We start from the raw sequence: 23,602 nt of genomic DNA on the forward strand, positions 1-23,602 counted from the left end.
TGTGTCTTTTTTGTGTTCTGTTTTTAACATTAACTAAACACTAGTTGTTTTTTATGAATGGAACTCTTTACAGGAAATGACATCATTTTTACCTTTGGCATGATGCTTTTATTATTGGTTTATTACATTTTTAGTGGCAAACCTTTTAAGATATATATGTTGGATGAGTTTAAATTGTGATTTTTTTCTGAAGACATTCCTGTGATAAATAAAAGGACCAAAAGAACTCAATTTATTTGTTAAATTTTCTGTCTTGTGAATCGCAGCTTTTTCTCGGTCCTATTTTGACCAGGTTTTCATTGGATATTAGTGTTTTACCTTGGGCTCAGGTGTTTTTTCACAATATGTGTGTGTGTGTGTGTGTGTGTGTGTGTGTGTGTGTGTGTGTGTGTGTGTGTGTGTGTGTGTGCGCACGTGCATGCATGAGAATAACTTTTATTTGCTCCTTACTCTTCTCACATTTTCCATGTAAGGACTGATGCTGTACAACAGTTAGGGTCAGAAAAAAACTGTTTATTTTCCTACCCAAGAGAAGCACTTACTCCATTAAAAGACTAGCACGAGGGGTAAATACAATGTTTCCCTTGTCCCATGGACACTGACAACACTGCTGAATAAAATAAAATGCTCAGATTGTATCAGATAAAAAATAACTTTTTTATTGAACTGCTCATTTCTTTCACAGCTCACTAGCAAACAGCAATGCTGAAAGGGGAATCTATTCAGAAAGGCATCTAGTTACAATGAATAATGCTCTACATCAGTAACAGACCGTAAAAAGAAGTTTAGTTTCCTACCCAAGAGAAGCTCTTAAGCCTAAAGCATGTTTTTTTGTACACTGCCAGTTAACACCCATAGCTCTTTATGGCATCCTGAACTTACTTACCTGTGTCTGTCGTCTTTAACTAGGGATCTTATAATCGACAGCATTAGAAAGGGCAAGGGATTATTAACAAAAATCAAACTACGTTTGTTAATCTAAGATGCCCTGCAGTAGAGAAATTAATCTCTGTTTACTACTTATTGTTCATATTTTCACATTTACATTCATATTTTCATAAGTAAGAATCCTACATGCTCTTGAGAGATATGCTGTGAAATGCCATGGTGGGAAAGAGGAAAATGAATTGTCAATATCCAATTATATTATACTATACTAGAAATACTGCTCGCTGTGTGTTAGTAATTTTCATATTTATTTAATACTTCAAAAAAATAAACTATCACATGGCATCAGATGGAATCTTGGATATTTTGAAGAAAACTCTCACTGAAATTTGCACTATAAAGTTGCATATCTAGGACGATATTCAGTGTTATTTATATAGCTAATTATACAATAAGCATACATTTTCAAATTTCTACAAATATCTCAATAAACATGCACTCAGACCAATTTCTTGCTGTGACGCGAAAGCTTATATCTGGTTAAGAAATGTTTTCTAATTTATATGTCTAGGTTGTATAGTTTCCAAGATATGATAACTTGTTTGTGAAAGTTTAGCAGGAAAAATATCTGGCATCTGTACACTGTAATTCGTTACAGTATTTATAGAAAGACTATGAAGGCACTGACTATTATCAATTCAAACTACTTCTTACTGATAACATTGCTTTTTGTACAATTTTAAAAGCTTTTATTATTCACAAAATATTTAAATATCTTTCTCATATACTTTTTAGTTGATTTTTCAGAAAATGTCCTGGAATGCAAGGGAGAGTGCAGTCTGCTACAGGTGTAGCACAATATCATAGCTGGGGCAAGGGAAAGAGGACAACTGCCCTGGGTGCAAACTGTTAAGGGGAGTGATCGACCATCCATTCTGTCATCCTGATTCCTGATAATTTTTTTTGTGAAATATAGACTTTTAAAAGCCAGTATTGCATTTGTGGTCAAACATGAGCGCTCTGTGTGGTAAAAGTAAAAATAAAAAAAAGTAAAAAAAAAAAAAGATTTTTTTTTTTAGTAAAACCAGACAGCTGTAGTACTCCATGTGTGGTCTAAACTGTCTGAAGCAACTGCTTGCTACATTATTAATATTGTTATTAACGTTAAATATCTTCGGGGTAGAACCTGAAGAATGAGAAAAATATTTATGATCTGTAATGATATATTAAGGGAAAAGGACTGATGTCTAAAATAATGCTGACATTTTTCTGAAGAAACAGAGAAAGAGTTTTTCTCTCTTTTTTCTGGCAAAGGTTTCTCTGACTACTGGAATGGTTGTAGACTGTTCATCTCTAAATTCTGTCCAATTCTGGTCACCAAAAGAGACTAATTTTGGTCCTGCTAACACTCTATGGGAGGTAAAATCTCTCTTCTATTTCAATTTCAGATAATCAACAGTGGGCAGAGCCAAGACAAAACAAGTTGCTCAACTAAACTGGGAGGATACTGCCCTAAATAAAAAGAAAAAATTCTGTCTCTTCAAGTATGGAGGCCTGCTGTTCAGGATCCTTGACTTCCAATATTATTTTCTTAAAGTCAAGCTTTTCTTCCAATACAGATATTAATGGATGTAGCTGTTCATTTATCCAGCAGTCAGTGATACCAATATAGGCAGTGCTGGCAAACAAATTAGAGAAGATATACCTTTTTGTGACTGGCAACCCCTGCCCCCAACTCCCACCTCCCTGAAGTCACATCTCCTAGAATAGTTTTGTGTGTATCAGCTATATTGACATACTGCGGTTGTGTGGAGATTTATTTTCACTTTTACAAGGAGTTACTCATTTCCCAGCAGCTGACAGACAATGGAGTTAACATGTATTAATAAGAACACTGTGGTGTGAGGATTACAGTTCCCACAGCCTCTTGTTAAAACTCCTTTACAGTGATGCCACCCACAGTTTTGTTGGGTGTCTCAATGTGTTGGCTTTTCCATCTTGTTGTGAGTCACCCTGGACCCCAAATAACTGTATTCATGCCTCTGTCAGTGAAATTCAGAAAGACAGAAGTGCCAGCCTCAAAGGTACATGCAAACATTCCAAAATCCAGTTGGGGTCATGCCTCCTTATTAGCAAATTCGTCCATCTCCTGAATAACCTTCTTTACTTTCTCATACATAACTACACATTCAGTTGTATTTCTTTAAATTGTATCCTTCTTGACTTTGCAGTTTTCAGTTAAAAATTAATCTTATTATTTCTGTCTCCTTAATTTTGTACCTGGATAGATTTTTCTACAAATTTAATAATCCCTGACATTATAATCACGGCCCAGACAAGAAATGACACTAAGAACAAAGGTCTTTTGGGGATGTTTACCTACCATAACATAACTAGTTGATAGATTTAATAGTCAGTAGTAGTAGTACTGTCAAAGAAACAACATTTAATGAAGAAAACAATAAAAAATATCAACTACTGATTCAGAAATGCTAAACTTTGCAGCAAAAATAACTTCAGATACTTTGGGAGATAAGCAGTCATCAAAACTGACAGAAGAACTAAACAGAAATATGCAACAACTTGTGATACACATGGCAGTCTTGCATATACTTATGGTTACTGCCTACCCAGTTTGCTCCTGAGGTAGTAAATCACAGGAATAGTCAGTGAGTTTTCATTATTTTGGTGAAAAGAATATATGAGTAGGTAAATATAACCCAGTTGTTATGATTTATTGCTGCAATGATACCTCGTGAAGATGAGACCATTCTAGCTACACTGCAGGGATTAAATACAAACTGTATTCTAAATTACAAAATACCCAGTCTCAAAAAATATAAATTCTGAGAATGCAACACCCAGAAAGAATATATTTTCTTTTGCATTAGCTTATTATGAGTCATGCTTACAAATGAACCACAAACATCATATACGGAAATTTGACTATGCCATGTTTACCATCTGTACGCTTTTCATTCGAAGGCTGCACACTCTGCTACTAATCCGTATTAAAGGACATCAAGAGTACTACATTGCAGGTACACTTTTAATCAGGGAGGACTTGCATGATTATACTTTATGAAACAGAGTACAAAACAGTTTTGGACAGTTTAATGTAAAGACACTAAGAAAAAAAACTTCCTCATACAAAACCTCAAAGAGACATTCACTGACATGTATTCCATAAACCCCAAATTTAAACAGAATACAGTAAACAGAGCAGCAAACAATGAAATAAAGTCTTAACTAAAGAAATAAGTGTAATTTCCTTACAATCTATACTACCTAATCATACCTTTGACACTGCTATTTATAGGTTCATAGATGGCTATTGGGCTATTGACCCAAAGATCTTTATAAGCCTAGCTATGTGTGCCCAATAAAATAGTACAGAAATCCAATATAAAGGATCTTGCCTAAACCTAAGCGCTTAGTTAGCAATGACTGCCCATATCTAGGAGGGTCACAGGTGAAATCCCAAGCAGGAATTTATGGTTTCCCATCCAGTCTACACTTAAATAGGGTCATAGTGGGGCTTTGTTTGATGTGAGCTGGTAGCCTATTATACAGGAGTGACAACCTCTGAGAAACATCTGTCTTTCCAGCAGTTCCTATTTATGTTGCAGGACAGGTTAAGGTCCTTGGAATGGGTGATTCTTGTCCCATTTGACTTGCAGATGTGTAGCATTTCCATTAGGTTTGTATCCAAGACTGCTCCGTAAGCCAGGCACAAGTCTCCTCTAAGTAGTCTGTAAGCCACTCTACAGTGACAGTGACATCAGTCTGTCAGTGTATGACATGTGCTGGAGACCCTGAATTTTCTTGGTTAGAAATCTCTGAGGTCTCTCAAGTTGCTGCAGGTGCCCGGTAAGGTACACACCAAACGGAGCATTGTACTTAATTACTGGCCTGGGGTCGATATCACTTTGTTGAATCACTAATAAGCAAATACCTATTCATCTAACCTTTTTTTATCAAAACTGCTAATTATCGAATGCCATTTTATTGAAAATTATACCTAGGGCAAACCAACGGTAGACCAACCAGGTGACCATAAAAACATCATAAAATTTAAAACCTACCCAAATAGGGGGGTGTGCCCCCACAACCCCCTAACTAAATATGCCAACTCTGAGATCACACTACTGTAGGGAAAAGGGCAAATTCCAGATGATGGCCAACCATTGGTTTGCCCTAGGAAAAATTTGCCATTCGATAATTAGCGGCTTCGATAAAAAAGGGTTGATGAATAAGTGTTCGTTCATTAGTGATTCGATGAAGTGATACAGACCTACTGGCTTGATACGAGTCGAGTACAGGGGTGTTATGACCTCTTTTGCTGTTGAGGCAATGCATTTACTAATGAGGTGTGTGATGCAGAATGCTTTCTTTACCACAGTGGACACATGGTGGTCAAAGTTAAGGCTACAGTCAACTTGCATTCCTAAGTCTCTCACTACTGAGTTGTTACTTAGGGTATTATTATTTATAGGATCATAGGAAGTTACTAGGCTATTGGCCCTGAGGCCCTTACAAGCCTAGCCAAAAATGTAGCCCATGTCCCAAAAAGTCAGCACCCTATGACACTGTCCAGCAGAGACATAGGTGGAATCCCTGGGGTCCTAATGGAGAAATGAAAAGTCAGCAAGCAAGGGTGAGTAGTACTGCTGAAACTGAATTCATCTTCAAGTCCGGGTGAGTACCTTCGCAAGGTAGACCCTGTTTTTTACAAAATCTCACCAAGGCGACACTGATATACAGACTGGATTTATATAGGATATATCATTGACAGAAATAAGTCAAAAACAAAAAAAATAGGTGGGTGCACAAGACCCAGGATAAAAAAGTGTTCAATCCTGGTAGGTGCACTCGTGCCAGGACTAGAAAAAATGACAGTGTAGAATCCTCAAAATATGGAAACATTTCTACAATGGGGCCAGGCCCAGGGGGAGGATGGCCCCCCTGTTGTAGAAGGAAGTAGCAGTCCACACAAAAAAATCACAAAAACTGATTGGCCAAAGAAGACCCATAAAGACGATAGAGTGCACTATTGAGGATAAGAAAGAAATGATGTATTGTTACTATTATGTAAAAAGCCCAAAATTTCCAGACACAAGATATACAAAACGATTAAGAGAGAAATTAGAGGAAAGAAAAATACTTCTGCAGGAAAAACGGTCAGAAGCTTCAAATAAAAATTTGCATTCATTAAGACAACGGATTTTTGAAAAACAGTATATAGATCAAGAAACTTTGATCTGTTTGGAAAAAGAAGCATCTGAGGAAGTGCAAAAATATAAATAACAAAACCTAGAGATATTTGAAATATATAAAAAAGAAATATGGAAATGGGAAAGAAAGAGAGATTTGTTATGGTGCAATATTTATGCAAAGGAGAAAGCCAAGTTAACTAATATAGAGATTTGCTGGTTTTACGGAATAAAACACCATTTTATCTGCACTTGTCCTTCCTGCTTTTCCAGTTCTGTTGGTTTCTTAGTTTTGCATTGCTGGAAAGCCTCTATACATCGTGTGAAGTCTGATAAAACAAATGAATGCAGTAATTAGGACTGCCCATAGAGATCCATGTGATATAACAGAAGTGAACAGGACATACTACTGTGCTGCTAAATTAATAACTGATAAAGTTCTACCACAAGAACACAGGGCAGTGAGGGAAAGGAAGGAGAGAAATTGAATACCGTCATGAAAGTATCGGATAGAGAAAACTATAAAGTAACTAAGACAAGAAATGTCACTGTTAGAAGATTATAGAAGAGGAAATAGATCAACAAAAATACTAAGAAAGATAGATGCAATTAAAGCAATGCACAGTATTAGAACAAACCAGGATCTATCATGCACTATCACAAATAACAAACTAAAAATTTCAGCACAGGTGGAAAACCTTAGAAGACACACAGATAAATATAAGGGAAAAGTACAAAAAAAAAACTATTGATGACCCAAAAAAGTTTTATAAAGAATTGGGAAATAAAGTAAAAGGAATTGAAAGACTGCCAAAAAAAGAGGAAGTAGATACATTTTGGAGAAGTATTTATGAAGATCCTGTAGAACATAACAAAGATGCTAAATTGACAGAAGAAGTAAAAGAAAGAATAAGAAGTTAAAAGGTACAGGATATAAAATGGGATGAAGTAACAGTCACAGAGATTGAAATAAAGTTAAGAAAAGCCTCTAACTGGAAAACCCAGGCCCAGATGCAGTACCTAACCTTTGGTTAAAAGTATTAACATATTTGCACAAGGATTTAGCCATGAGTAATAATTATTTATATGCACCTTCCAAACAGACACCACACTGGCTAACAACAGGCAAAGCAATGCTCTTAAGCTACCCTAAAAATTATAGGTCAATAACTTGCCTTCCAACGATGTATAAAATATACACAGGAATTGACACTGACAGAGTTTATAGTAATTTAGAAGAGAACTCAATTATGGCAGTAGAACAAAAGGGCAATAAAAGAAAGTCATATGTAACAAAGGATCATTTGTTGTTAAATAAAGTTATACTAGAGAACTGTAAAAAGGGGGAAAAAAATCTAAGTATGGCATGGATTGACTACAAAAAAGCATTTGAAAGAATCCCACATTCATGGATAAAAGAGTGCTTAAAAATTTATAAGATACACCCTACACTGACTGACTACATTATAGTAACCATGAAACAATGACAGACCACTTTGCAATTAAACCATGATAAAGGAAAGATTATTATCCCAGGGAATAAAAATTCAAATGGGGATATTCCAGGGTGACTCTCTGTCACCACTGCCATTCTGCCTTGCCATTAATCCATTAAGCTGTTTACTTAACAGCTTAGGCCATGGCTATAATTTGGCTCCTAGAAAACAACAAAGAATAATTACTTATCATCTTCTCTTTGATGATGATTTAAAACTGTATAGGCCATCAGATGAGGGACTGAAAGCAGAGCTGCATGTTGTTAAAACTTTTTCAGATGATATAAGAATGCCATTTGGTCTTGATAAATGTGCAAAAGCAACTTTTAAAGCAGGAAAACTGCAGCACCAGGAAAACATCAGTTTGAGACAAAAATGTGTTATAAAAGATTAAGCAAGAGGGATTGTATAAATACTTGGAAACCGATGAAAGATCAGCAATAAAACATGAACAAATGCAAATAAAATTCAGTAAGGAATACATTAGAAGACTTAAATTAATCCTGAGAACAGCATTGACATCTAGGAACAAGATCCAAGCTATAAATCAATTTGCTCTTCCTGCCCTAACTTACAGTTTTGGAGTGACTGGCTGGCTCCAAAAAGTGTTGGATATATTAGATATTAAAACAAGAAGGATGCTTCATGCTCACCAAATGATTTATAAAAATCAGTGTATACCAAGATTATATATTCCCCGTTCTGAAAAAGGGATGGGCCTCCTTGAAATTGATTACATGTATAGATCTGCAATCGTGGGACTCCACACATATCTACTGGCCTCACAAGAAACAAATGTGAAAGTTTTGAAACATGAGGAGAATAAATCTATGATGATTTCTCTGCTTAATTTAGCAGAAGCATTTTGACGTCAAGCAGGAATGGAAATCAAACCAGAGCTAGATAATAATCAGGCAGCAACTGAATGTGCCAAAAAACAAAAGAAAGAATATAAGGTGAAGGGCCAGATGAGAAGGCAAGAAATGTGGAAAAAACATAAATATAGTTGCAAGTATAGAAAACTTCTGGAAGAACCTCATGTTGATCAGGAACAAATATAGGAATGGTTAAGGAGAGGTGAATTCAAACCAAGAAATGAAAGGTTAATACTGGCACTATGTACACGCTGGTTTACAAAGTCCATTGAACATGTGAGAGAAACAGACAAATGTAGGTTTTGTAAAACCGAATTGGAAACAGTCTCACACCGTGTTGCTGGTTGCAACACACTAATGGCAGAAGGACTGTATACTGAAAGACATAATAATGTGACGAGACTGTTGCACTGGGGGGGTTCCTGTCAGCATCTCGAACGCTGACAATATTGAATGCGATATTGTCAATGCGAGAATGCCGAAAGTGCAAAACATTGAACGGGTAAACGGAAATCTCCGTAAGGGGAGAGTTCCGTTTACTGCAATGTAGTGCAGTCTCGGAGTTGGTATATTTAAGTAGCGGGGGTGTGGGGGGTGCAGGGTGGCTTGCCCCCCTGCCTACACCCTTTAGGGTTTTTTTTTTTTTGTTTTTTTATATCGGCATTCGAAAATTTAATAGTTCGATCATTTCAGTTCAATATTTTGTGATTCAAACTATTACATTTTTGAAATGCTGATATAGACCCAAACTGGGGATTCTGCAAACATTACGGTATCGAAGTGGCTGAAAAACAATGGAAACATGAGCCACAAAGCATCATAGAAAATAATAAACTTTACATCATATGGGATCACCCATTACCAACAGTCCAAAAGACAGATGCTAGAAACCCAGATATAGTAGTCCAAGAAAAGAAAACAAAAGTAACATTGATCATTGAAATCGCGACACCTAGTGACTACAGTGTCTTGTGTACAGAGAGACACAAAGTCATAAAATACCAGGATCCGCAGGCAGAAACAAGAGCAATGTGGAAGAAAGATACCCAGACAGTTCCAATAGTAGTAGGAACAACAGGTCTTACAAAAAAGAATCTACAATCATATTTAGATATGTTACCAGTCCATGTAACCCAGTATGAATTGCAGGAGTCATTACTGGGCACATTGCAGGTGTACTACAGTGTCTTGTGTACAGAGAGACACAAAGTCATAAAATACCAGGATCCGCAGGCAGAAACAAGAGCAATGTGAAAGAACTATACCCAGACAGTTCCAATAGTAGTAGGAACAACAGGTCTTACAAAAAAGAATTTAGAATCGTATTTAGATATGTTACCAGTCCATGTAACCCAGTACGAATTGCAGGAGTCATTACTGGGCACATTGCAGGTGCTGCGAAGACCACCTTTGGCTGACCTCAAAGATTGAAACAATACTAATTTCATGAACTTTAATCGCACTTTGACTTACGAATGGGGTCCATTCCTGTCATAGTATTAGAAACCCAAAAGATTTGCAGAAATTAGAAAAAAGTATATTTTCTCTTCCCCATCCAGTTAGCCAGGTTGCACTTAAAAAGGTTTAATGAGGTACTCTGCTTGACATGGATAGGAAGTCTATTCCACAAAAGAAAGACTTGTCTCTGGGACACAAAATCTGTCCCACCAACAAGTCCTATTGATGTTACAGACTAGGTTGAGTTCTCACATGCAGGTTACTCAAATGTAGCTTGACTTGGGGATATGCAGCAGTCCCATAAGGGCAGGGACTGAGACTGCTTTGTATGCCAGACAGAGGTCACCTCTGAGAAGACTGAATAGAAGGACAGGGCTTTTAGCCTTTTTGTGTAGGATAGATGTTTGAGGCCCTGGATTCTCTAGGTGAGGAATCTCTGTGATCTCTCCAGCTGCTGCATGTGCTTTGTAAGGTACATGCCAAAAGGGGCATTGTATTCAATAATCAGTCTTATAAGGGAAGAATACATGGATTTTATGACCACCTTGTCCCTGGATGAGATACCCTTACTAATGAGATTGGCCATGTAGAAAGCTTTGCATACAATGGAGGCAATATGGTGGTCAATGGTTTGCTATCACCCTGGGTTCCCAAGTCCCTCGCAACTGATTGTGTGCTTACTGCCTTATCATCAATGTGATAATTTGTGGGGACGTCATTCTCCCCAAAAGGGTTGATGATGCATTTTTTGGCATTCAGTCTGAGGCCATGTTTCTGGCACCAGTCATTTGCTTGGGTGAGTCCCTCTTGGGGGATGCCCACATCACTAGGGGATCAGTCATCTGCAAGCGTGGTCAACCATAGCCCACAAGATTTGGCCTGCACCTCCGAGAAGTATATCCCAAACCTGGCCAAACCCCAAGACCGATCCCTGGGGTACACCATTTGTTATGGGTCTACTACTTGAGGGGGCTTCCCCTATTTTGACTAGATGGGTTCTATCAGTGAGCCAGTTTGCTACCCATCTGGTAATATATGGATTGATGCCTATTTGAAAGAGTTTATCTATTATCCCTGAGTGGGGAATAGTATTGACGGCATTAGCCCGGTCAAGGTAGGTGGTGTGCACCGTATTCCCCCCTAGTCTATGACCTTAGTGACTGTCTCAAAGAAGTCGACCAAATTTGAGAGGCATGACCTCTGCTTAACAAAACCAAACTGTGTGGGATCAAGTGCCTGAACGTTTCCAATGTCCTTGTTAATTAGGTCCATGATAATTCACTCCATGGCCTTGCAGATAAGGCTAGTTAGTCTGATGGGTCTATAATTTCCTGGATTGTTGGACACTCCACCTTTGTGCAAATGGATGACAGTAGCTGTCCTCCAATTGGCTGGGATGAAGCTGGTACTCAGGCTTTGGTTGAATAGGGTGCCTAATGGTGTTGCAAGTTCCTGCCTGAGATCATGCAGGATGCAGACTGGGATGTTATCGCTTCCCATGAAGGTTGCATTTTTTGCCTTTGATTGGGCAGTGAAGATTTGCTCCCTAGAGATAAGGGGAGGGGGGCAGGTATATGACAGTCTGCAGGGATATTGCTTTTACTCAAAGGGATGATAAAGCATTTTTTTTGCTTTGAATATGAGTCCACTAATCATTGGTTTGTGTAAGACCCTCTTGAAGTATATTGACATCATTTGGAGATTCAATGATTGCACCTAATTTGCAGTAATTATCAAACTTAGTCCATCACAGCCACTCTGCTTTGGCTTGAGCTTCTGAGAAGTATATTCCAAACAATAGGGGGCTCAGCACTGACCCCGGTGGAACCCCACTGGTGACAAGTCTGCTGGTTGAAGTAAAGTCCCCAACTTTGACTGAGTGTGATCTGTTGGTGAGCCACTTAGCAACCCACATAATGAGATAAGGGTTGATATTCAACTGGGAGAGTTCATCAATGATGCCCAAATGTGGGATTGTGTTGAACTTTTGGCTAAGTCAAGGCAGACTGTATGTACAGATTTGCCTTTGTCTATGGCTCTGGAGACATTTTTGAAGAAGTCTGCCAGGTTTAAAAGGTATATCCCGCCTTTGACAAAAATCAAACTGTGTCGGATCAAGGGTTTGGAGATCACCTATATCCTTATTCATAAGGACCATGAAGATTCATACCATGGCCTTACAGATAAGGCTGGCTAAGCTTACAGGTCTGTAGTTCTCAGAATCTGTTGCAGTACCCCCTTTATGAAGGGGAATGATGGTTGCTGTTTTCTATTCAGCAGGGACAAAAACAATACTCAGTCTGTGGTTGAAGAGAGTACCTAATGGAGGTGATAAGTCTTGGTTTAGAACATTTAAAATGCAACCTAGGATGCCAACTGGTCCCGTAGAGGCTGTGTTTTTAGCCTTGTAGAGAGCATTAATGACTTGCTCTTTGGAGATGCAAGGTAGGGGACATGTAGTGGGAATGGTTTGTAAAATGTTTGGAGGATGGGGGGGTGAAGATTTCCCAAAACTGTCGGCTAATTGGTTAGGTATTTTCTCAGGATCAGTGTATGTGTGTAATGCCATCCGCAGCTAGTTCAGCACATGTCCGGGTCCTATCCGTTATGTTATGGATACAGCTGAAGAATGCCTTATTATTATCCATAGCTATGGTAGCAAATTTTTTTTTTGAAGTTGCCCTTAGAGGATTTAACAAGTTGTCTTATTTGTTTGTTCGCAAAAAGGAGGGTATTCTTTCAGTGCTGGCATGGGACCTCTCTTTTTTATTCTTAGACAGCAACTTTTGTATAACTTATTAATACTAGATGTCCACCAGGGAGGCTTGTTTTTTATGTGAATCTTGTATGATCCTATCAGGAACAGCTGTGTCAGTACATTTGCATAAGTGTTTGTACAGAGCATTTGTGCATCCCTTAGTATAGTTGTCAATGCCATCTTTGGGAACATGATATTGGAAATTATATATGCCATCCCTTAGGATGGTATAATTAGCTCTGGTGATTTTTTAGCCTGATTTTACCTTAGAGGGGTTCAGGTGTTATAGCTACTTCAAATGTGACTGATTTGTGATCAGATTTAACCAGTGAGGGTCCTATACTTGTGTTGGTGCAATGGTCACCCATGTTGGTGAGGACCAGGTCAAGAATATTTAAGCCTCTTGTGTGGCTGTATATTTGTTCCAGGGCATTAGTGTTAACAAAGTCCAGGAACCTTTGTGCAAGTATGTTGGTACAAGTATAAATTTCCCAGTCAATGGAGGGATAGTTAAAATTGCCCATGACTAAAGTGTTAGGTTGTAATTTGATTGACTCAAGTAGGTCCAAATAAACAGCATGGGTATCTTGATACACTGAAGGGGGCCTATAGCTAATGATGACTTTAAGGGGGTGTCTTACCCACAGTTAGTTGAACTTGGTGTAACAGAATTGAGTTTTCCTGTCTAACCAGTCTAGAGGTGTATTTATCTCTGATGAAGATATATACTCCTCCTCCTTTGGCTCTCACATGTTCATTTTGTTGTCTGAAAGTGTGAAAGACATTGTAGCCTTGCAAGGCCGGAGTACTCTCTGCAGCCCTGAACCACGTTTCTGTGACTGCACAGATGACAACACCCTCGAGGGAGAGGAGTGCTTCTAGAGAGTGCAGTTTTTTATTTAAACTCCTAGCATTTAGCAGCATAACCATTAATTCATTTGTGAGTGATATTTCACATCGGAAATTTTGTTCTTGAGACCTTGCCTAAAAAGGGCACTATGGGGGAGGCAAGTGCCTTAGCCAGTAAATGAAAGCCTAGAGGTGACAGGTGAAGACTATCTCTGGGAAAGCAGAGTGGTCCATCAACCATGTCATCGCAGGTTGACAGGAACTGGATCCCCTCAGAATGACACCAGAAACTAATCCAGTTGTTGAAGTCAATCATTTTTGTTTACATTGTGGTATCATCCTAGGTGAGGGTAGAATGCTGCTCAGGGCTACGGACATACTGCCTGGGACACATATTCATAGAGCTCAGTCATGTCTCTCTTCATATAGTCCAGTGAGATACGTCTTGAGTCATTCACACCAACATGAAGAATGATGGACTCCTAAAGGTACTTGTTGACATATTTGAGTGCATGTGTGATATGATGGATCCTGGCACCCAATAGACAGCTGACTGTGACCTTCTCCTTATCCAGCCTGGTGAGTGAGACATCTGTGTGTCTCATAATGGAGTCACCTGTGATTAAAACATTTGGTTTAGATATGCTTTGGCTTAGGGGCATATTTGGTGAGATTGGTGCTTGTGTTTTATGTGCATTGAGTGCTATAGGTGCTGTATTAGGTGTAGTGTGTTTGTGTTTGGGAGGTCTCTGGTATTTAGGTAGGTTTCTGGTGAGTACCTCTGCGTATGATGGTTTATGTGTTGAGTAAATGGTTTTCGTAGGAGGTGTAGAATGTGAGCTGACAGCCTGCTCAGTGTTACTGTTCTGTGCATGAGAAAGCAAGGATTACAGATTCATAGTACAGCTGCATCACTCACAAATTGTACTTGGGTGATTTAGGAGTACAGGGTTGTCAGTGTACACGAGGCCATTGTTACACTGCCTCAGGACAGCCAAGTCAATCAGGCTCATCAACCACAGCCTAAGTACAGGCTTCATTCCAGCAGAGTGGAGAAGTGCCATTGTCATCCCCTTGCACAAATGTGCTGCCACTACTGACCCTGAAAACTATAGTCCCATTAGCTTGACAAGTCTGATCTGTAAAGCCATGGAGCGTATTGTTATGGATCTCATAAACAAGAACACAGGCAATCTCCAAGCACTTGGCCTCACCAAGTCGGATTCGACAAGGGCAGATCTTGCCTGTTGAACCTGGTTAACTTCTTTGAGAATGTCACCAAGGCTCCGGATGAGGGAAAGTCAGTACATACAACTTACCTTGACTTGGCCAATGGTTTTGACATAATCCCCCACTTGGGCACCATTGAAAAGCTAACACAATTTGACATAAATCCCTATCTTATCAGCTGGGTGGCCAATTGCCTCATTGAGAGGACCCACAAGGTCAAAATATGTGTCTCCACCTCTGATAGCAGACCTGTCACTAGGGGAGTTCCTCTGGGATCTGTCCTGGGACCCCTTACTGTTTGACATCTACTTCTCAGAAGTCCAGGCAAAAGACAAAATGCCTGTAGCTAACCAAGTTTGTGGATGACTGTAAGTTGGGTGCTGTCATTGACTCCCCAAATAATGCTAACATACTGTAAGAGGGTCTCACAGTAACTAATGACTGGTGTCAAAGTCATGGCCTCAAGTTAAATGCAAAAAAATGTATCACTATACCATTTGGCAAAAACACAGCCCCTACTGATTACCACATCAACAGCAACCCCCTAAGTACACAACCTGTGGTGAGAGACCTAGGTACTCAAGTTGACAACAATCTCACATTTGACCATCATTGGCGGCAGTGGTCAGAAAAACCTTTTACTTGGTTCATTTCATATGTAAAGGGATTGCATCTAGAAAAAAGAAGGTTATTACCTCTCTATACTCCTCTTTCATTAGACCAATAATTTAGTATAACACCCTGTACGGTATGTACCTCTCCAAAAATCTGCACCAACTGGAAAGGCCACAGAAATACCTCACAAAGAGAATCCATGGCCTCCAACACCTGTCTTATGCGGACAGGCTCAAATCACTGTCACTCTGCTTAGTATCATACAGATTACTCAGGGCTGATCTGTGTCTCACCTACAAGGCAATCTCAGACTCTGCCCTACTAGAGAAGTCCAATATCTGCAAGTCTAACTCCTTGCGCATTTCCTGCTCGAAAGGCTGATTCTAATATGCAACATCAAGAAAACCCATTGGACAGACAGATTTGTCTCACAGAGGCTGCCCCGTCTCTGGAATAGACTTCCCATACATGTCAAACAGAGTACCTTGCTGGCCCTCTTCAAGTGCAACTTTGATGAGTGGATGGGAAACCACAAATTTGTTCCACCTGTGTCCCTCACTGACAGGGCAGACAACTGCTGACAGAGGTTTCTTTTTTGGGGATAAACTCTTGGCTAGGCTTGTAAGGGCCCCAGGGCCATTAGCCTAGTAATCTGCTATTATCCTATGATCCAATGGTAGGAGAAATGGAGGAAAAACTGATAATCCATAATGCTATGTTAACAACCTGTTTTCACAGTGGGGAGAGAAAATGGTGGGGTGTACTATAACTGGGTGCTCTAAATGGGGTCTATACTAATATGTATAAAGGGTCTATACCAGTGGGGGCTCTCTAAATGGTATGAGGCTATTGTAGATTTAGTGGTTTTGGGACTGTTTAAGGAGCAAAAGTGCAGCTGAGGTGCTCTCTGAGCAGCTAAGCACAATTTAAGGATTCTTGGACAGATCACAGGCAGATACTACGCGAAAATGTATCTACTGAAGTTTTTGCATCTATAACCAGCAATAGTTACTCTCACTGCATGGTAGTATGAGATGGCGCATGGAGGTGCACTACATGTAAACAGATGAATACAACAGAGTAGTGGCTGGTCACCTAAGTCTGTGCAGCTATGTTAAAACAGGGAGCAAACTGAATTAAACAATTTAACCAATTCAAAAAGATCAAAACTGATCCCTGTGTCAGAAACCTTCAATCGGATGAGTCCTAACTGCACTCTCCTGCCACAAGGGTGCAGGGGGACCCTCTCCAACAAAAGATAGCCTGGCTTCGTGCTCAATTTAATAGATAGAATCAGATTCATCGGGTCTAAATCTAGTCTATGCAACAGCAGACAAAAAGTGGTACAAATCAGCAAAAACAGTTTTAAAAAATCAGCAATATAACAAAAATACAGTTTAAAGCTGCAAAATGCAGTATAAAATTGCACTTAATCGTTAGCAGAATGCAATAGACTCCTTGGACTGCACAGACGAATACAGCAGAGCTCTGGCTGGTCGCCTAACTCTGTGCAGCTGTGTTAAAACAGTGAGCAAACTGAATTAAACAATTTAACCAAAAAAAAAAATCAAAACAGAGCCCTGTGTCAGCAACCTTCAATCAAAAGATTCCAAATTGCACTCTCCTGCCACAAGGGTGCAGTTAGGGCCCTCTTCAACAAAAGATATCCTGGTTTGGTGTTCAATTTAACAAACTGAACCAGATTCAGCAGCTCTAAATCTAGTCTATGCTACAGCAGACAAAAAGTGCAACGAATCAGCAAGAACATTTTTAAAAAATCAGCACTATAGCTGAAGAAAAGTACTTCACAGACATTATCAGAAATTCTTATGATTATAAACCTGCGGCTATGTCTGTATTTTGGTTGCCACCATAATACATGCACAAAATACATTCATGAAATGCACAAGTCTCTCCATTCTGCCAAATATGAATATCCTTATTCATGCTTCTGATATTTTACTGTTTGAAATGGCAGTACCCTTCTAAGAACAGCACTTCTCATGCAGTAACTATTCTATGAGCATTACAAGATGCCCACTCTTCCAGTTGTCAGCTTTCGGACAACTGCAATATATAAAACCTACTCCCCCTGGACATGGTATGCAACCCTTTCCTTTAACGAACTGCATGCTACACTTCTTCATGCTTAGCACTACTTTTTCAGTGAAGTATGTAGGGCAAACTTTGTTTCACTGAGCTGCTAGCTATATTTCTGATCTACCCCCATAATGAATGACTTACTGCACTGATTTCTTTAACTTGCAATTTAATGTAAGAAATAAAAATAATTCCCTTACGCTCATAACAGACATTACCTTTGCTTGTTGTAGGCACTTTCAAATGTGATGTTTTTCTCCATGGTGTCATTCAATAGCCATGGTTTTTGAGCAGCATAGGCCACTGATCCTCGCACCTGACTGAATAATACAGAACAAGATAAAGGAACCATATTAAAGTCAGAGGTAATGTTCAACTAGTTATTATCATTTCATTTACAGCTGTGATTTTTTTTAAATATTTAGTAATATACCATATGCTTACCAACATTACCTGCAAAGAAATTCTGTGTATGTTTGTATGTGAAGAAAAAACTACTAATCTGTGCTCATTACTTGTTCTCATATATAATATTTGTGCTAACTATAGGATACAAGCCCTCTTTGTATAGATATTAGACATACAGCAGTGTTTTATGTAGTTAGTAAAATATATATATTTCATTCAGAAAAAAGAAGTTATGTCTTACCATAATGTTCCATCTGTGTTGTTGATCTTTGTTCATTAATTACTGATGGGTTTATCAGTTCCATCCTCAGAACTGAGCCGGCCTTATATCAAGCTCGCATCAGCCAAAAACTCTCAAGCCAAGATCCTACCCAGAATGCTCTGCTCCCTGTTACCTCAGATCAAGTTTGCAAGTTGATAGACAAAAGTAGAGGCTACCACTGGTCATAACAGACCTATAATAAAGGAGTATATGCGATCAACCAGGAACCTCTGGAGGGGGACAGAGGGTGGGGAGTAATGAATGAACAAAGATCAACAACACAGATGGAACGTTATGGTAAGACATAACTTCTTTAGCTGTCGTTAATCTTCGCTCAATCCTTACTGATGGGACAGAGTCCCCAGCTACCTGTATCCCAGGGTGGCCCTCATGGAAGGACATTTCTGAGCACCATGGAGCCAAAAGAAGCTCTATCTCTGGAGGCCAAATCCAATTTGTAATGAAGGATAAAAGTATGAGGTTTGGCCCAAGTCGCAGCTGAGCAAATATCATTGAGGGAAGCCCTAGCATGGAAAACTGCTGAAGTTGCCATAGACCTTGTAGAATGTGCTTCCACTCTGTGAGACAAGTTGATATTGTTCTTGTTGTAGATAAAGGTAATGCAATTTCTCAACCATGACGCCAAAGTAACTTTTGAGACAGAATGACCTAGTCTGGGGCCAGAAATAGTTGGTCTGATTTATGGGTAGATTTGGTTCTGTCCAGATAGAATCGTATTTGCCTGTGAACATCCAGGGAGTGCAAGCAATACTCTCCCTTGTTAGAATGATTAGGAAAAAATACTGGAAGGTCAATAGACTGGTTCATAGACTGCTCTGACACCAATTTTGTTAAAAAGGAAGCATTAGTTCTTAGTGATACTCTATCCTTATGGAAGATAAGGTAGGGATGTTTGATGCATAACGCTTGAAGTTCTGTCAACCGCCTGGCTGATGTGATTGCAACCTGAAACAAAGTTTTCCAAGAGAGATACTTTAAATCACATGAAGACGCAGGTTCAAAGGGGGAAGCTGTTAGGGTTTGTAGGACCAAGGCCAAATCCCAAGGTTGTACTGGTTCTCTATAGGGAGGTTTTAGGTGAAGAACCCCCTTCAAGAATGTTTTACAGAGTCTATGTAACATGAGTGAAAAGTCCTGAAAGCCAATGTGGAAATTTGAAATGGCAGCTAAATGAACACGAATAGTAGAGGCAGATACCCCAGAGTGGAAAAGATGTGATAAGTAATACAGAACCACCGAAACTGGGGCTGACAAGGGGTCTAATTGTTTATTCACTGCCCACAGAGAAAACCTGTTCCATTTACTGAGATAGATTAGTCTGGTGGATGATTTATAAGATGCAATAAGAATACTGTGCACCAGGGATGAGAGGTTATCCTGCCTGGCAATCATTAGAAGTGGAGAAACCAACCTGTCAGCTTCAGGATTGTTAGATTGGGGTAAGTCAGACCCTTCAGATGGAAGATCAATGGTAAGGATGGATTGAGGATCCATGGTCGATCTAGTAGGTGAGGCCAGAGGAAGGGGAACCAGACTTGTCGAGGCCAATATGGAGCAATGAGGATCACTTTGCTTTTCAACTGCCATGCTTTCTTCAGAAATTGGGAGATAAGGGGCAGAGGAGGATAAGCATAAAGTAGACCCGAGGGCCAAGTGTGGACTAGAGCATCTCTCTATGACTGTCCCCAAGGGGGGATCAGGGCAAAATAGTTGCTGCACTTATAGTTGGTTGGGGAGGCGAATAGGTCGCAGCAAGGTTGGCCCTAGCGGTTGAACATTTTTGCCACTATCACAGGGTTGAGGGACCACTCATGAGGTTGTAAAATGCACATGCTCAACTTGTCTGCTATCATGTTGGAGCTCCCAGGAATGTGCGATACAACTAGAAAGCGGTTGGAAGCTATCACCCATTGCCATATTCTCAAGGCCTCTCGGCATAACGGATAAGATCTGGTGCTCCTTTGCCTGTTGATGTACCAGACCACTGACATGTTGTCTGACTGGATTGCAATAGTACCTGACGGAAGGATGGAATGGAATGCTTGCAACTCTAGTAGCACCACCCTCAGTTCCAGGGCACTGATATGCAAAAGGGCCTCTGTCTCCGACCATGTGCCTTGGACTGAGTTTCCCTGACATAACCCCCCACCCCATCAGGGAGGTATACGTGGTCACTGTGGCTTTCGGTTGATGGGGGCTGAAGGGGCGAGACCATTGTTGGGAGTTTCGAGATGTCCACCAGAGCAAATCTTGCTTGCATCTCTGAGTTACACTTATCTGAAAAGACAAGGAGTGTTGCAGAGAGTACCACTGAGTGAGAAGCAACCACTGGAGGAGACTCATGTGGAAGCTGGCCAGAGAACAATGGTGATAGAGGCTGCCATTGACCCCAAGAGTTGGAGTATGGACCGAGAGGAAGATTTGTGGTAACAGAGCAGTGGCTGAACCTGTTGTCTTATTCTTTGAAGTCTGTGATTCGGAAGAGATGCTGTGCAATTCCTCATGTCAAACAGTACCCCGATGAATTCTAAAGACTGTGCTGGGGTCATGCTGGACTTCTCCCAGTTTATAGTGATTCCCAGGTGTTGTGCTGTGAGGAGAGTGTAGTCTAGGGCTTCTTCCAGTAGGCGCTTGGCGGGGGCTGTGAGGAGCCAGTCATCTAGATATGGAAATGCCTGGAATCCTTGAAGTCGCAGGTGAGCGATGACCACTGCCATGCATTTGGTGAACACTCTGGCGGCTGTAGAGAGACCAAAGAGCAGTGCTTAAAATGGGTGTGATTGGCTTCTATGTGGAAGCGGAAGTATCTTCTTGAGTGCTTGTCCATTTTTATATGGTAACACGCATCTTGAAGATCTACAGAGCACATCCAATCATCTTCTTCCAAAAAAGGAAGGATAGACTGAACCGTGACCATCCGGAATTTCTCTGTTTTTACAAATTTGTTCAGAGTGCTGAGATCCAGAATTGGCCTCCAGTCCCCTGTCTTTTTTTGGCAGCAAAAAGAACCTTGAGTAAAAACCAGATCCTATCTGGTATGGGGGGATCGTTTGGATGGCTCTTTTTTGTAGCAGCTTTCGGATTTCATATGCTGCTCTTCCATTTAACTGAGAGGAACATCGAGTAAGTCTCTGGATGAGGTTGGCAGAGATGAGAGGGGATGCGATAGCCTCTGGATATTATCCGTTGTACCCAAGAGTCAGTGGCTATGTTTCACCAGGCAGTGGAGTACAAGGAAAAATGACCCCCGACCACTTCCATAGGTGAGCAGTCAGGCAATGCTTCAGGAGCGCTGAAAGGGTTGGCCAGAGAAAGAATCTCTGGAACCCCAGTTCCGCGGACATCCTCTGCCCCAAAATGGGCATCTTCCATTGGGAGTTTCCCCCTCTGCCTCTAGGGGAGAACTCGGTACGTGCATCATGGAAATAGCCCTGTGATTTCCTGTGCCACATCTTCCTGCTCCTCTGATTTCTGGAGTAGAATCGTTGAGGAGTGGAGTGACACCAATGGAAGATAGGGTCTTGCCATCTTGTTTGCACCTTGCATGCATATCTTTAACTTTAGGGCCAAACAAAGAAGCAGCCTCGATAGGGGTGTTCATAAAGGAAGCCTTAAAGGACTCCACAAAGTCACAAAGATGCATCTAGGCATGTCGTCTTGTGACTATACCTGTGCCTATCGCTCTAGCCGCTCCTTCCATTGTGTGTGAAATAAGACGCAGGGAAGAATTGGATATGGATTCTAAGGTTGCTGTCCGAGAAGCTATGTTGTCACGGACCTCATCAGAAACAGCTCCTGCTAAGGTTTTAGAGAGTTGGTTAATAAGATCCCTTTGGAGCCTTGTAAAGTGTGCCATATAGTTCAAGGACCTTACGGCAAAGGTCGATGAAGCAAACACACACTTCCCAAGTCTGTCTATCGCCTGGGACTCCTTGTTGGGCGGATGGACATTCTGGCTCTCTTCTGCTAAGTCTTTCCTGGTTGCAGCCACCACCACCATGGCATCTACTGGACGACCTTTTGACCAATGGAGATGCTCAGCTGGGGGAGATAAGATCTCGTCAGGCCTCTGCAGTATAGCTTCCAGGGTGTCAGGAGCCTTCCATGCCCACTGGATGATGAGCTGCACAAGATCATCAGCCAGCGTGGTAAACCAGGAGGTAGGGGGCCGGGCATGAAAAGCCTGCAGGAATATGGATTCCTCTGATGAAGGATTAGAGGACTTCCAGTCACCCCTCTGTCTAAGGAGCTCGAGGATGTCACCAAAGGACACCTCATCAGAGGGTGACCATGGGGACCCTTCCCCATCATCAAAGTCCATATTTTCAGTCAAAGACTCCTCAGTGGAGTCCATGTACTTCCTCTTGCACGAAGCCTTGCAAGGTACTTCTCCAGTGGGGAGTTCTGGGGAAGACTGCAAAGGGGGGGTCTCCTGAGGGGGAGAAACCTGAGGCCCTTGTGCCCGGTGCTTGAGGCTTGTGGTAGTTGCGGCACAGAGTTGGGAGAGGACTCCAACATGGGGGTGGTTTGCCAGCGGAGGCAAGCGCCCTCTCCATGGCCTGGAAGGCCAGCCCGCCCAAACAGGGATGGGAGCCCGGAACCGAGCACGACAACCTTGGAACCAGGGTCACACCCAACTCTGACAAGCCGACCCCCAGACCAGGAGTCTCAAGAGGGCTGTGAACCGTAAGAGAGGGAGGATTCCTGGAGGGTGCCAAAGAAAAAAATCAGCCTGGACCCAAGAATGCCTTTCCCCACGGCCTAGCCACTAGACTGAGAAGAGCCCGATGCCCATTGCACCGAGGGTCACAAGGATGACTCCGGCTCCAAAATGAGGTCCACTATTGACGGAGGAAGGGGCTTCGATGCTTGGATGGAAGTGTATGTTGGAGTTTGAGAAGAAATACGCTCACCTGAAGGAGAGAATGTAGGTTTAGATGATTGAGAAAGACCCCTGGCCACAAGCAACTGGTCAACAAGCCACAACACATCTTGCTCAGAGGGGCTCCTGGTCGACCTCATAGAGAAACCTGAAGGTGATTCTGGCCTTTTGAGAAAAGGACTATATTGGCTACTAACAAACGGATCCAAAGAAGGCGAGTACTTGGTCCTTGCTAGTTCGAGTGGTGCAGAGCCTGGAACCGAGGATGTCTGCACTGAGGAAAATGGTGTCATGGTAGTCTGCACCGATGAAGGCAGTACCATAGAAGTCGAAGGTGTCTGCACCATAAAGGCAAGTATCTGCACCGATGAGTACAGTACCGTCGAGGAAGGTGTCTGCACCTGTAATAATGACAGTGCCGAAAAGCTCTGCACCAAAGAGCATGTCAGTGCCGAAGGTGTCTGCACCATGGAGGACAGTACTGTCAAACTTGGGGCTGAAGGGGATTGCACCAACTGTGCTGAAGGAGACTGTACCTGCAGGGATG

General features: G+C 41.1%; 1 protein-coding gene across 6 annotated transcripts in view; it reads right to left on the reverse strand.

Moving 5' to 3' along the window:
- ABCC8 (ATP binding cassette subfamily C member 8) overlaps window positions 1-23,602 on the reverse strand; it is a 2,552,355-nt gene that overhangs the window by 1,098,232 nt on the left and 1,430,521 nt on the right. For all 6 annotated transcript variants that reach the window (XM_044082872.1, XM_044082868.1, XM_044082869.1 and 3 more), the window contains one exon: window positions 17,701-17,802. In XM_044082872.1, coding sequence (XP_043938807.1) covers window positions 17,701-17,802 — 102 coding nt within the window. The remainder of the gene's footprint in view (window positions 1-17,700; window positions 17,803-23,602) is intronic.

Source organism: Protopterus annectens, chromosome 9.part0 (assembly GCF_019279795.1).
Source record: "Protopterus annectens isolate FY-2018-M chromosome 9.part0, PAN1.0, whole genome shotgun sequence".
Classification (NCBI taxonomy): Eukaryota; Metazoa; Chordata; order Ceratodontiformes; family Protopteridae; genus Protopterus; species Protopterus annectens.